The sequence below is a fragment of the Tamandua tetradactyla genome, chromosome 2 (genome assembly GCF_023851605.1).
Source record: "Tamandua tetradactyla isolate mTamTet1 chromosome 2, mTamTet1.pri, whole genome shotgun sequence".
Classification (NCBI taxonomy): domain Eukaryota; kingdom Metazoa; phylum Chordata; class Mammalia; order Pilosa; family Myrmecophagidae; genus Tamandua; species Tamandua tetradactyla.
Window position 1 is genome coordinate 36482804 of NC_135328.1, and position 16111 is coordinate 36498914.

The 16111-nt window shown below is 38.3% G+C and overlaps 1 protein-coding gene and 1 pseudogene across 1 annotated transcript in view; both read left to right on the top strand.

The window, feature by feature from the left end:
• Window positions 1-16111, top strand: part of C5 (complement C5) — a 115577-nt gene that overhangs the window by 75226 nt on the left and 24240 nt on the right. The window contains exons 28-33 of the mRNA XM_077143278.1: window positions 1359-1530; window positions 8137-8339; window positions 10768-10920; window positions 13310-13372; window positions 14564-14645; window positions 15586-15634. Coding sequence (XP_076999393.1) covers window positions 1359-1530; window positions 8137-8339; window positions 10768-10920; window positions 13310-13372; window positions 14564-14645; window positions 15586-15634 — 722 coding nt within the window. The remainder of the gene's footprint in view (window positions 1-1358; window positions 1531-8136; window positions 8340-10767; window positions 10921-13309; window positions 13373-14563; window positions 14646-15585; window positions 15635-16111) is intronic.
• On the top strand, window positions 1709-3659 carry LOC143666367 (poly(rC)-binding protein 2 pseudogene; annotated as a pseudogene).

Here is a 16111-nt window from a genome sequence, read left to right on the forward strand (position 1 = left end):
CAATCAGAAGGCACTTAGTTTTAAGGCTTCTTTTCATATTACTTGAAAATTCTTTAACTCCAGAATCAAAGGATTTTAGAACGATGATAGATATTACAGGCCACCTCGTCTAACCTACTCATTTACAGTCTATGGAATGAGGCTTGTAAGGAAGATGAATTTAATTGCCCAGAGTCACAGACTCCAAATTGTAGAACCGATAACTTCTGACTTTATGAGAGAATGATCCACTGTCCCCAGGTCTCCTCTCTTATCTCTGCTAATCTTGCCATTATATTACCATTATTCTATCGTTGGAGCACGCTATATTCTGAGGATATACATGAGCAAGTTTGCTTCACTGGTTATGCTGTCTCATTTGTTTGGAATCTGAAGGGAGAAGAGAGAGGATCCAGTCAAATTAATTAATAAACAAGATTCCAAAGATTTGTAGAGATGCTACCCTGATCCAGGAAGAGTTAGATCCTTAAGATGAGTTAAATACTCATGTCTACAAATCAGATGTAAATTAGACATGTCCTTCAACCAAGATACAAAATTGAGGTGGAAAACCCCAAGGAGACTAGCAAAGCAATTTTTTTGAGGGGAAGGGGTGCATGGTCTGGGAATCAAACCCGGGTCTCCTGCATGGAAGGTGAGCATTCTACCACTGCACCACCCATGCACCCAGCATTTTTTTTTTTTTTAGTTTGTATCAAGAGAATTGGTAGTTATAGTAACAAGACAAGGGAATTAAAAAGGACCCATTCCCAGAGGCTTAGAGAACCGGTTGATACCTAGTGGCCACATGAGTAAGAGACATTGATGGAGCTGGGAGAGGAGGAGCCAGGCAAGATGTTAGCAGCATTAACTCGGGCTTTCCTCTAATCCACTTATCCAAAATAACTATTCTAATTATCTCAGGACAGGATGATAGGGACTGTTTTTCTTGGAGTTCTCAGGATTAAAAAGTGCTTTGGCTATTTTGCTCTTTTATAGCTATTTATGTTTTGTTCTCTGTAAAGCTCCTTTTGAAAATACTATGATGAGCAGGAATGATGAACGCTGTGTCCATACTCAGGCTTTTTCTTCTTGGAAGCTAGGTCTGATGTCAGAAGCTGAAACTAAAGGGGTAAAAACCTCTAAAGGGGAGATGAGAAGTCAGAGGCAAAGAGCTCTGCAGTCACATTTTCCCTACAGAGATTATGTCCTCCTCCTTCTCCTGGAAAGTTTTGCTTCAACAAGACCCCGCGCATAAATGCATTAGGTCATCACTCATTTTGCCTGCCCTCGTATTGTGCAAACTTGGGGTAGTTCATATCAGTTGATAGGCTGATGCTTGACAAAGAAACTTAGGTACCTTCTGCTCTTGTTTCCAGAAAATCAGCACAGCTCTAAATAAAGCTGATAACTTTCTGCTTGAAAATGCCCTCGCAGCCAAGAGCACCTTTACACTAGCCATTGCTGCTTATGCACTTTCCCTGGGTGAGCCAACTCATCCACTATATCGTCCAATTCCTGAAGCCCTGAAGAAGAAAGCTTTGGTTAAAGGTATGACTTACTCCATATTTTTATTCAGCGAGCATTCACTAAGCACAGAGAGACTGTCAATTCTGAGAAGGGGATGTGCCATGCAAAGCTGAGTAAGAAACAACCCCTCCCCTCAAGGAGCTCACAAGATAAGACTGGTATAAACAAACCATCACAATACAATGTAGGAAGTGCTATTATGCATTCATTCAGCCACTCATCCAGGAAATATTTATTCATTCATTTATTCAACGAGTATTTATTGAGCACCTTTTAGGTACCAGGCTCTGTTCTGGGCTCTGTGGATAAAGCAGCAAACAAAACAGACTGGCCAACAGAGGCTGCAGTCCAAGCAGCTCCAGCTTGTGCCCTGGGGTCTCTTTCCCCCTTCCTCCTCCTCTGCCCACCCTTGAGGCTCCCGTTGCCTTCCCTCCCACTCCCCCTTTTCCCACGGTAGCCTCACACCTGTGGTTTTGGCTTTCATCCCTACCAGTGACCAAAGACTTATCCACCCAAAATCCAGCTCCCCCAAACCTGCTTGACATTGGCACTAGTGTGATCGAAGGTGAATTAAATGTCACTCTTACCATCTGGCTACTTATGCATGGAAAGGAAGTTGGCAGTATCATCAGAGAGAAAGGAGACTCAGTTAAGAAGATGCATGGAGAAAATGATGCATGTATCAACATTCCAGAAGTGAATTGTCCTAAGAGAATTATCACTTTGACTGGACCCACTAATGCCATCTTTAAAGCCTTTGCTTCGATCATTGACAAACTGGAAGAAGATATCAGCAGCCCTTTGACTAATAGCGCAGCTACCAATAGGCCCCCTGTCACCCTGAGATTGGCGGTCTCTTCTAGTCAGTGTGGCTCTCTCATTGGGAAAGGTGGCTGCATGATCAAGGAAATACAAGAGAATTACAGGTCGAAATACAGGTCCAGATGGCAGGGGATATGCTCGACAACTCAACGGAGCAGGCCATAACTATTTTTTTTTTAATCATTACAATCGACTTTTTTTTTCTTTTTTGTGAAAAATATATATACAAAAAAGCAATAAATTTCAAAGCACAGCACAACAATTAGTTGTAGGATAGATTTCAGAGTTTGGTATGGGTTACAATTTCACAGTTTTGGGCTTTTATTTCTAGCTGTTCTAAGATACTGAAAACTAAAAGAAATATCAATTTAATGATTCAGCAGTCATATTCATTTTTTAAACACTACATTCTCTGTATAACTCCACCATTTGAACTTGCTATCCCACTCTTTAAGGGTATTTGAGCTATGGCCATTCTAACTTTTTCATGTTGGAAGGGGCTGCCAGTCATATGAGGTAAGGAGATGTAACTTGAGCAGGCCATCACTATTGCTGGCATTCCACAAGACATCATTAGTGTGTGGAATACAAGAACACAAGACATAAGATCTGTGCGGTCAAGTTGGAGTCCTCCCCTGAATGGTGTGACCATCCTGTACTGGGCCAAGCCATCCAGTTCTCTCCAGTCATCTTTGCAGGTGGTCAGGACAGGTATAGCACCGGCAACAACAGTGCAAGCTTTCCCCACACGATCCCACCCAATCTGTTTGCCTCAACCCTGATCTGGAGGGACCACAGACCCCTCCATAGGCCTGTACCATTCAAGGGTAGTATGCAATTCCACAGTCAGATTTGACCAAGCTGCAGCAGCTGGAGATGCAACAGTCTCATTTTCCTGTGCCACATGGCACTACCAGATTCAGTGCAGGTTTGATGCACCAGCTCATACTACTCAGGAACCCAAATGATTTGAATGGCTGCATAATCAGGCATCAAGGCACCACTATCAATGAGATCCTTCAGATGTCTAGGGCACAGATCAAAATTGCGAACCCAGTGGAAGGATCTTCTGATAGGCAGGTTACCATCACTGGTTCTGCTGCTAGCATTAGCCTGGCTCCATATATAATGAATGTCAGGCTTTCCTCAGAAATGAGTAACATATGGAGCAGCTCGTACAAGACCGATTCATCCATAACCCTTTTCTTCTGTTCACCACCACCCATGAACCATCTGTGTAGTTTCTGAACTGTCAGAAATTCCAGGTTTTTAAATAGTTTGTAATAATTTTCAGTTTCTACACACTATCATCCAATTGTAATTTTTTTAAAAAACTGTTTTAATTCCTTTCTCTGTTCAGCTGTTAATGCTGAGACCCATATTTTGCTTGATTTGGTTTGGTTTTTTTATTTTTACATGGGCAGGCAAAACAAACCCAGGACTCCGGTATGGCAGGTGAGAAGTCTGCCTGCTGAGCCACCATGGCCCCATATTTAGTTTTATAAGCTTCTCCTTGTCTTTTGTTCTTTGGTTTGTGTTTTGTTCATGAATTTTTTTCTGTTTGTTATGGAAATTTAAGGGTGGAGTATTAATACATTTCAATTTAGTTAAGTAATGTCAGGGACTTTTCAAAAAAAAATTAAAAGATGGACTGAAGCTTTTTCTTTGTGACTAAAAAAGACAGAATAAAAAAAAAAACAGACAGGAAAAATCCTGGCCCTTATGAAATGTACATTCTAGTAGAGAGAGATAGACAAGCAAGATAAACAAGTAAAAGATGGTATCACGGATTGGCTGGTAAGGACCGATATGAAGGAAAATAAAACAGGGAGGGGAGATAAGGTGAGTTTATAATTTGAGATAAGGTGGCCAGAGAAAGGCTTGCTGAGAAATGGTCTTTGAGTGAAGAAGGTGGGGGAACGAGCCCCATAGCTCTATGGCAGAAGAGTGCTCTAAGCTGAGAAGTAGTGCCTGCATCACGCTTGACATAGGAGCATGCCTGGTGCTCCAGGAATGGCAAGAAGGCCAGTGTGACTGAAGGGAAATGAGATGAGAGGTAGGAAATGAGGTCAGAGAAGGGAAAGCAATGGGACAAGGGGTGCTTGCTTCACTTGTGCAATGTGAAAGAATTCAGGCTGAAATCCAGCCTGTGCTTCACTCACTCTATGGTCCCTGGTTTGCGGTCGCTTCCACCCAAAGCAAGGGGTGTCCATTTCACATTCACATCAAGGTGCTTAGTGGGAGAGCCCTAGAACTTGACCTTCTTCTTTGAATGAGAAGGGAAGACATTGGAAGGTTTTGAGCAAAGATGTGTGTATTTTACCAGGTTTACCACAAAGGTCTTTTCCTTTCTTCCTTCCTACTTTTCTCCCTTCCTTCCTCTTACACTCTTTTCTGGTGACAGCTTTATTGAGACATAATTTGCATACCACACAGTTCACCCATTTAAGTTACATAAGTTACACGATCTAATGCCATTATTTAGTATATTCACAGAGCTGTGCAGCCATCACCACAATCAATTTTAGAACATTTTTTTTTAACCTCAAAAAGAAGTTCCATTCCCTTTAGCTATCATTCCCCCAATCTCTTCTTGTGCTCCCTCCACAGTCCTAAGCAATCACTTTCTGTCTCTCTATATTTGCCTATTCAGGACATTTCATATAAATAGAATCATATAATATGTGGTCTTTTGTGATTGGCTTCTTTCACTTAAGATAATGTCTTCAAGGTTCATTCATATTGTATCATGCATCAGTTCTTGATTCTTTTTTATGGTCTACTAGTATTTTTCATTTTATAGGTATACCACATTTTGCTTATCCATTTATCAATTAACAGACATTTGGGTTGTTACTACCTTTTAGCTTTATGAATAATGCTGCTATAAATATTCCTGTGCAAGTTTTTTGTGTATATATTTTTTTATTTCTCTTGGGTATATACCTAAAAGTGGAATTACTAAGTCAAAAGGTAACTCAACATTTAACGTTTTTGAGGGGCTGCTAGACTTTCCAAAGTGGCTGCACCATTTTACATTCCCACCAACACCATACGAGGGTACCAATTTCACCCCATTCTCACCTATGGTTTGTTTTCTGACTTTTTGATTATAACCATTGTAGTGGGTATGAAGTGGTACCTCATTATGGTTTTGATTTGCATTCCCCTGACAATGATGTTGAGTTGGCCATCTGTGCATCTTCTTTGGAGAAATGTTTATTTAGACCACTTGCCCATTTTTCAAGTGGTTGTCTTTTTATTACTGAGTTGCAAGAGTTCATTGTATGTTCTAGATACAAGTCCCTCTAAGATATGTGATTTACAAATAGTTTCTCCATTCTATGGGTTTTTCACTTTCAATACTGTTCTTTGATACACAAAAGTTTTAAATTTTAATGAAGTGCATTTCATTTTGAAGAGGTGGCCTACTGCTTTCTGTAGGTCAAGAGTAGAGAAATCTAAAGAAAGTAGCAATGGTCTGTGACCAGTTTGCCTAAATCAGCACAGGTATGGGGAAATTTCTGAGCCCTCTACTGGCTGGGGTTTAAAAAATATTTGTAACTCTTACATGAAGTTTATAACCATCTACAATATTTTACTTCTGCCATATTTTTTAAATGACTAATTCTTTTCTGTCTATGTGTGTTTGGTTTTTTTTAATGCAATTTTATTGAGATATATTCACATACCATAAAATCATCTATAGTATACAACCAGTGGTTCACAGTGTCATCATATAGTTGTGCATTCATCACTGCAATCAATTGTTGAACATTTTCATTACTCCAAAAACAATAAGAATAAGAATAAAAATAAAAGTAAAAAAGAACACTCAAAACAATCCCATAACCCATTTCTCACCCCCACTCCCATTATTTATTTATTATCTTTATTTTCTTACTCATCTGTCCATATACTGGATAAAGGGAGAGTCGGTCACAAGGTTGTCACAAACACACAGTCACACCATAAAAGCTATATAGTTATACAATCACCCTCAAGAATCAAGACTACTGGATTCCAGTTCAAAAGTTTCAGGCTGCATTAGCTAGGGTTCTCTAGACAAACAGAATCAGCAAGAGATATCCACAGATATAAAATTTCTAAAAATGTCTCACATAACTGTGGGAAAGTAGAGAGCAAGGTCTGTAGGGAAGGCCACAAGCTGGCAACTCTGAAGAAGGTCCTCAATGAACTCTCAGAAGAGGCTGGCTGGACAACCCTGGAATGCAAGAGTCCAAAATCTAAAGGGCAGGCTGTGAAGCAAGCGACTCCAATGAAGGGTCTGGACAAACTCCACAGGAGAGGCTTGCTGGCTGAAGCAGGAAGAAGAGTGACTATCTCTTCTGAATCCTCCTTAAAAGTCTTCCAGTGGAAAAAAAAAGCCTTCTGGTGATTAGATTAAGCATCACTCATTGCAGAAGATACTCCCCTTAGCTGATTACAAATGCAATCAGGTGTGGATGCAGCCAACGTGATCATGATTTAAGTCCATGAAATGTCCTCATAGCAACAGACAGACCAGCATTTGCTGGACCAGACAACTGGGCACCACCATCTGGCCAAGTTGGCACATGAACCTGACCATGACACAGGCATTTCCCTCTAGCTACTTTAATACACGAAAAACTGAAAAGGTATATCTATATAATGCATAAGAATAACTTCCAGAGTGACCTCAGAGTCTATTTGAAATCTCAGCCACTGAAATTTTTGTTTCATTTCTCTTCCCCCTTTGGTTGAGAAATCTTTCTCAATCCCACAATGCCAGGGCCAGGCTAACTCCCTGGGGGTCAGGTCCCTTGTTGCCAGGGATAAAATGACTAACTCTTAACATACATCTCAAAATAACATGTATGATGCTTAAAAAAAAAAAGCATTTAAAAATGTCTTAGGAATTGTAAGATGTAGATCATAAAACCATAGAATATAAGAGTTAGAAGAAAACTTAATGTAATCAAAGAATGTTTGAGCTGGAAGTTATCTTTACAAATCAAATCATCCCTCTCATTTTAAATGTAGGAAATCTGAGACTTTGAGAGTAAGAAAAAATATCTTGATCAAGGTGACACGAATAATGTAGTTATAAATTATCAACAGGCATAGCAACATTTTCAGTAATCTTGAGAAATAAATTTCAAATATACTTTACTGTTTTTATTATTTCATTTCACATAATTTGTTCCAAAAAGGAGTTGATGACAGTTTAAATTATTAGAGCAATTAAAAATTTAATATAATTAAATTATATAATTAGAACATAATTTATAAAAAAATACCACCTATTTGAGATTGTCTTTGGTGCTTTAAATTGGAAGGAGGAAATAAAGCCTGAACTAAGGTTCTTGGGTGTGATCTCTTAATTTCTAGGATGTGATTTTTTTCTATCAGAGATAAAAACTTCTTCAACTTATCTTCTAGTATCAGTAATAATAATTCTTTATACATGTATGAGTTTCAAATGCAATGTAAAGTACATATTATTTTCACTCTAGTTATTAGGAAACTAAGTCCCATAGGACTAAAGGAACTTGCCCAAAACATGATCAGTTGGTAGTAGAGACTAGGACCTAGGCTTAGTAATTACCAGTTTATTGCACTTTCCACTCTACTATACTACTTCTCCCTGGTACATGTTGACTTTCCATGTTGACCTTTTTAAATAAAGACAAAGAGCAATTGTCTTGAGGGGTTTCGTTTTGTATTGGTCATCCTGAGGAAGTTAATTTTCTTACCAAAAATTAAGAAACTTCTAGAAACCAGAAGGCTGCGTATTAATGAGTATGATTTATTTATGTTCAGGCAATCCACCCATTTATCGATTTTGGAAAGATGATCAACACACAGACAGCTCTGCACCTAATGCTGCCACAGCACATATGGTAGAAACAACTGCCTATGCGTTACTCACCATCCTTGCCTTGAAAGAGATGAATTATGCTAACCCAGTCATCCAATGGTTATCTGAAGAGCAAAGGTATGGAGGTGGCTTTTATTCGACCCAGGTAACATTTCTTTGTCTTGTATCATCCTCTTGTAGACATTTTTACTGTCTTTCACATCACACATTCTACTCTCTTTCTGGCCTTCATGCTTTTGTCCACCAAACAAGCATGTTATAAACATGAACAAATGCTTAAAATTGGAAGGCCTTTGAAGGTTATCTGTATGGCCACCCTCATCATACTGAGGAGTTCATTCAGGCAGTTAGTGGCAGAGCCAACATCAGAACGCGTGTCTCCTGACTTTAAGCCAAGTACTTCCTTTATGATTCTTAATGACCATGAAAGCCTTGTAAGGGTATCAGCAATTACGTCACATTCTATGTAGCTAATAATGGCTGCCATCTAGGTAAACGTACTGGTGTTGACTTCTCCAGCTAATAAATAAAAAGTGATAGAAGTACTGGTTGTTGCATGTTTATCTATATTTATCAATACAAACTCATACAGTTACCAATGTAAACCACCGCTTTATATATTTACCAACATAAACTCATTTGAATATGCTTATTTTATGTTACAACTATTATGTGGTTGTATAATATACATCTGTATTCAAAGTGTAGCGCAAATGTTAACATTTTACCTGTTCGCTGGATGTTAAGATAATAACGGAGTGCATGTATTCATGTATATAAAATTTAGCACTAAAGGGGTCCTTCAGGATCACTTTAGTGATCATCCAATCTGGGAAGGCAGTGGATTTAATCTCAGGTATAACTGTCAGGTTAGTGGGAGAAAAGGTGACCTATTAATTACCATCGGCAGAGAAGGTAGCCAGTGACTCGCCATCTCTGATCTAGTCACACTTCCTCATTTTATAGGTGAGGAAGATGAGGTTCAGAAAAATAAAGTTCATTCATTTATTCATTCAGCAAATACTTATTGAATAGCTACTGTGTACAAGGTGCTGGAAGTAAAATGGATACCAGGGAAGATGTACTACCGGCCCCTATGAATGTTACATAATAATAGGGAAGGCCAACAGTAAACTATATATGAAATGATTACAAAGTGGAGTGAATGCTACGAAGGGCACAGCAGAAGAATAATAGGAAGGAGGGTCTCATTGTAGAGATATTTAGCTGCAAAAGAAGGATGAAAGAATAGCCCTGCGAACAGCAGGAGGAGTTGTGCACAGAGGCTTGCCTGGAGTCACATGCACAGAATCTGTAAAGAGCCTGGATCTGAACTGTACTTCCTGTCCCCATTCCTGTGCCTTTGCCTATATAGCCCACAAACAGAAGCATCCTTGTTGAAGAGGAAGAGACCTTCCTTCTGCCTCCACATTGATGTTCTTATCCAATTTCACTTAGTTTCTCTGGAGTTACATCTCTGCATAATGCTGCCCTACCTTCTCTTAAGAAAGGGTGTTTGCAGAGATAAGCCTGACCCTGGCACTGAGGGATCAACAATGCCATCCTGGCAAAGAGAGAGAAAAGGAGTGTAATGAATAAGGTATCAGTGGCTGAGAGAGTTCAAATACAGTTGAGAGGCTACTCTGAAGGTCACTCTTATGCAAGCTGCAGTTAGACATTGCTACCTATCATAGCTTGCCAACCCCAACCAAAACCATTCCTGCCAATCCTAAAGAACACCTAGGGCATTATATAAGATTCTACAAAGGTTCCATGCACTAAGGTCACTTTCCAAAACCTACCACCTCCAGATGGGTCCCTGAACCAGATAAGTCCTGAAATACAGAGGGGCCAGCCTTTCCTGAACATTAACTAATTCCATCTCCCTATCTCATATTATCAACAGCCCCTTCCAATATGAAAAAGTTAGAATGGGCATAGGCTAAATACCCCTAAAGTGTGGGAGAAAGATCAAAGGTGATGGTGGAGTTATACAGAGAAAGTAGGGTTTATAAATATGACTGCTGAATCGTTATATTAATATTTCTTTTAGTCTCCAGTATCTTTGAGCAGTTAGAAGTATAAACCTAAAATTGTGGAATTGTAACTCATATCAAACTCTGAAATCTTTTCTACAACTGATCGTCGCAATGTGCTTTGAAATTTATTGCTTTTTTGTATACATGTTATTATTCACAACAAGGAAAAAAGTCAATAGTGATGATAAATGAACAGCTATATGATATTATAAACCATTGATAGTATACTTTGGAGATTTACATGGTATGTGAATATATAATATATAGCAATAACAAATTTTTAAAAATGTAAAATTGAACATTGAAAAATAGAAAGCATACCACAGGCATTTTCTAGGCAATTAGTTAATAAAAATATTCTGTTATTTTGGGGGGATTTTGTGAAGTTCATGAAACATGTCACCTCTTTAAAACTTATATTGGTTGTGAATTTTAAGTAAATATTCATTACTATAAAAAATGAAAGGATGTTTATGAGCAGGAAGGATATAGATAAGCTAAAACATATTTTTATGTCTTGATGATTGTTGCTAGGATACAATTAATGCCATCGAGGGCCTGACAGAATATTCACTCCTGGTTAAACAACTCCGCTTGAATATGGATATCAATATTTCTTATAAGCACAAAGGTCATTTCTACAATTATAAGATAACAAAGGATAATTTCATTGGAAGTCCAGTAGAGGTAAATGAAGACCTTTTTTATAATATGTCACAATTGAACGGGACTTTTGAAATAATGTTTAATCTGTATTTTGCAAATGTATTTATTCATCAATCAAACTTATATTGAATGCCTGCTATTGCCCTAAGCAGTGGTATCTCCTGTTTCCTGGGCACAGGGGATTAAAAAGTAAAACAGAAAGAACCTGTCTACTCGGAGGTAGACTTATTTAATAGGGACATGGAAGTACAAAGTGGGGCATCTTGACCCAGTTAGAGAGATAGGGGTAATTTGTCGAATGCATCCAGATGTGTGGGTTAAGTCTGGGGGAATCAGAATGAGTTAGCCAGGTGAAGAAAAGGGACAAATGTTGCAGACATAGGGAATGGCATGTACAGTGGCCCGGAGGAAGAGTGAGCGAGAAAATGCGTTTGAGCATTGACTGATGGCTCGAGGGCCTTCGCCACACATGCACACTATCGTAGCGTTGGAATTGGCCTTTAGGTCCCTAACTCCTTGCCCGTCTACTTTAGCTACTGCAGGCCATTTTAAAGTGAAAATTTTGAGAATTCCCCAAAGAAAAGGACACATTGGAAAAAGCTACTACCTATATTAATAATTGTAGTTCCCAGTGTACAGCTGCTGTTACATATTTTTCTGATTGCTAGATTTATTTACAGGTATATTTAAATATGCATATAGCTGAAAATAAATCTCACTGTTCACATTTTCTTTAGAGTTCACAAATCCATGTTAAGAATAGGCATGACATAAAATTGAATACAGAAACTACAAGCTGGTGGCCCATATTTTTAAAAATGATATATAGATGAATATAGATACATATTTCAACATTTAAAAATCAGATTTCAAATTAAAAATCTGATTTTCAACTTCTTTTGAAAAATCAAAGGATCTGGCAAGAGTGCCATGTTTCCTTCAGTTTGTCACAGTCCTTGCCAGTCACACTATGTATGTAACATGCACTTACATCCATGTTTGCTTCATGCCTGGGTTTTGCAGGCATTTGCATTTGTGGCCCTAGTTTAGTATTTCCTTTCCATTGGGGCATTTAGAGTTGACCAGAGATTTGCATCAAAAGCCAAAGGTCTAAGCTCTAATGAGAAGCTCTTGGCCTGAAGAGCAGGGTAGGCCCATTTGAGGTAGCTGAAGTTATTCACGGGTAATGCTCTAAGAGCCTCCTATTAGGAGAGAACCCTTGTCATCTTGAAATAATTAAAAACCTCAGCCCATGGTTCTCCTGCATATAAAGTCTAGGCTGTTATCCAGTTTGGAATTCTCTACCCCAGCATTTTCTAAAATGTGTTACATGAAATAATTGTTCAGTTGTCAAGTAAGTGTGGGAAACTCTAGTTTAAATGAAGTCAAACAAGTTCTTTAGTACAGGATTTTCCTGTCTTTAATGTGTGGTGACTCTGGAGAGGAATGGGGCAGTACGGAGGCAGGACAGTGGACAACATTCCCCCAACTTCTTTGTCCATAGAACCCTTTTCTCAGGCTACATCTTAAAACACTCGCTTTCCAGGAGAGAGAGAAAAAAAAAGCTGACCTAGTTATGTACATTTTCTAAAATTCAGAGGAAGGGTTGATGATCTTTCATCCCCTTTTGCAAAAAAAATTCCTTTTGCGCTGGAATGCTGAGTAGAGAAGGGAAGACCGCAGTCCTGAAGTTAGTGAAGAGCTGACTGTTTAGGACCCTTGCTCAGAATTCTCTGTCCATACTTTCTACAGAGTAGAGTGCATTAGGTTGGTAGAGTGCCTTTAAAAGGGGACTGATTTAGCTCAGTCTCTTCACTCTGCTCCTAGAAGAGCTGGAGGAAGAGCAGCAGTACCTGAGGATATGGCAGGCTCGGTGGGGTTCTAGGGATTTGGGGCAGGTGTCAGGGGTTTCAACAGAGGCCAGTGGGATGTAGAGATGACCCATTGGGAGTTGGCAAAATGGTCCAAAGGGGAAATCAAAGACAGATTTCACCCACTTTACAGTTGTAAAGGTTACCTTCTCTTGGTGCTACTGAAAACGGTCTCCTTTGGCACATAGAATGTTGAAGCTGAGCTAGACCCTGAAAGGAATTTATTCAGTTGGCAAAAGGAGATGAAGATCCAGTTTTACCACAACAATATATAAATGAAAATGTAACCCAGAGTGACCTCTGACATGTTGATTCACTTGGGATATCTGACATCTCATTTACCAGTAGAAGGGAAAGGGGAAGTTCCAATGTTTTTAGTGCCTACTATGTGCATAGGATCTTCAGTGCCTTATTCATTTGATCTCACAAGAGCTCCAAGAGCGGACCCTGGTAGGTGCCAGCACACTGTTTTCATTGCTGTATACTCACTCCCTATCATATGTGAACAGAAAGCATGGTTTGTTTATCTACCTTTCCAGGTACCTCTCCCTGATGACCTTGTTGTCAGCACTGGATTTAACAGTGGCTTGGCTACGGTGCATGTAAGTGTTTGAGAGCCGATAGGAAATTATGCCTTTGTTTATACTAGGCAATATAAAAGACAGTGAGGAAGTTTGCCACAAAAATCACAGAGACCTGGTCTTGGGTAATTCATGACTAAAGTAGGATTCATTTATTTAATTCTTGCTAGCTGTCTTGATAGCTGTCCTTATAATTGATTGATTGATTTTGTATGCTGTATGGGGTCACATTTCATTATTTTTCCATGTGAGTATCCTGTTATTGCAGCACCAATTATTGAATTTGTTTGTTTTTGTTTTGCTTGTTTTTTGGGGAAGTGCACGAACTGGAAATCAAAACCAGGTCTCCTGCATGGCAGGCAAGAATTCTACCTGAACTACCCTTGTACCCCCCTTATGATTTATTTTTGAAAATGGCTGGTTTAGTCTTTGTATGTATACATTCAGTATTTGTGGAAACTATATATAAAATTATGTATGTATTTAATGGTATAGTTATATATACATATTTTAAATATATATATACATATATATGATATTTTTTATGATTAGTAACAGTTACATCTCCTTTAACCGGCATGATAGGGAATGATGTATTATGTGCAAGGCTAAAGTTTCTTTTCTTTTCAGCCATTTGGCCTTTATGAGTTTATCTATACTGTTTACATACATCTATACATCCTTAAACTGTGTATCCTGGACATAAGCAGTCTATGGATGATTTTAAATATGCTCTGTGCTTTAGTTCCTTTATTCCATTAAGAACATGAGATTGCCTTGGGAGGAGGGGCTTTTCTGTCACTTCTAGTATGCCACACCTGTAGTTTTCTGTTTGCAATGTTAATGTCTGACTGGGAGACAACATGGCATTGTAGCGTTACGTGTAAAATTAGAACATATGGGTTCCAGGGAGAGCCTTGGGAACTTTCTTTTTGAGTAAGGTGTTCAGACTCCACTGCCTGGGGTGTGGACCAATATTCTGCCTGGCCACAGCTCGTTTTTTGGCTTACTGTGGGGTTCTCAGCAATGTTTAGATTGTGGAATTTGATGAAAATCCAGCTGCTATGAAAATGGGTCATTAATGTACACCAATTGCACTGGATTAAAAAAGTGATACTTCAAACATCCATCTGCAGCAATAGTATTGCCATGATACCTTCTTTCACTTTTCCATTTTAAATAGAATCTTCTTGTTTATTTGTTTCAATGTAGATAACAACCGTAGTTCACAAAACCAGTACCTCTGACGAAATTTGTAGCTTTCATTTGAAAATTGAAACGCAGGACATTGGAGGTAAAAACAATATAATTTATGTTGTCATTTTGGCTAAACTTACAGAGAGCTTCCTTGATTAAGAAAAATGTACTTGCTCAAAAAAATAAATTTTTAAAATTTTGTTTAACATCCAATTAAATATTACTGCCGTTTATTGTAATACAGGTAACTTTTCAATAATAGTTGGGGACTGTTATTAAATAACTAAGATAAATGTATTCATTATTGATCAATAAATTATTCTGACATTTAAAAATGGAACTGGTTTTAAAGTCCCAGAAAGGTCTAATTCTTTGCATTTTTTGTTATCTTTGTTTCCATGTTCCATTCCAGAACCCTGGATTTTTGTTATCATCTTGTTAGCTTTCCATCCCTTAGCCTTTCTGTACTCCAAAGGGTCCGGCAAATGCACATTTCTCTTGCTTGGTCCCTCAAGTACATTTGATGTTGTTTTTTCTTTTTAATGTGTCTATGTTTGTTTTCACTTCTAGCCTTCATCACCCTCTGCTAGTTGGTTCTCCCCCTTGCAGTCCAAAATTGAGCCTACTGCACGTTCCATTTCTCCTCCTCTGCCTCTTATATACCTGGAGTAGGCTGTATGCTACTGCCTCGCCCTATATATATATTTATATCATTCCTACATGATACTGCCTAACTATCATTAATTTTACGTGTACTTTAAATGATTTCCTCTTTAAATTTTAAGTGATTTGAAAGCAGAGAACCACGCTGCATAATTCCTGGTATTATTAGTAGTCATGAATTCCCATGAAAATCAGCAAAAGGGCCAACTTCAAAATTATGAATAATCTCTAAGCTGTCTTCAGAGGCCTGCTTATTAATGATTTTGTTTTGATAGGTTCCAAAACAACTAAAGTCAGTTTACTTTTTTATTTTTTGCACTGTTGGTTTGTTTGCTTTCTTGAATGTTTGCTGATTTGTGTGTTGTTTCTGCCAGCATCCAGCTACAGTGACTTGGAATACAAGCGCATAATAGCCTGTGCCAGGTGAGCCCGTTTCCATAAAGATGGACATAGTCTTTTTTATGTATACATTCAGCATTTGTGGAAACTATATATAAAATTATATATGCATTTAATGATATGGTTATATATGCAATTTTGATAGAGTTAATATATCAAATTCTCACCTTTGCCACAAAATTATTTCTTTGCTTTTTTTTAAATTTTAGGGTGGCCAGATGATACAAAGGTTTTCACTTTTTTCTATGCAGAACATAATAGGTATTCTTAAGTACTTGCTATAAAAACACCTTCATTTTAGCTTGTACACTATCACATACATTATTTTTTCTGTCCTCTAGAAGAGTCGAGTTGTGATACAAGTATCATAAAAGGAAAACCAAAAGATTCTTTCATAAGCAGCATTAATCTCTTACTTGCAAAAATCACATTTACCCATCAAAGTCTTTGGCCTTATTAGCCAATAGTTCTCAAATCAGGCTGCACATCCAAGTCAACTGG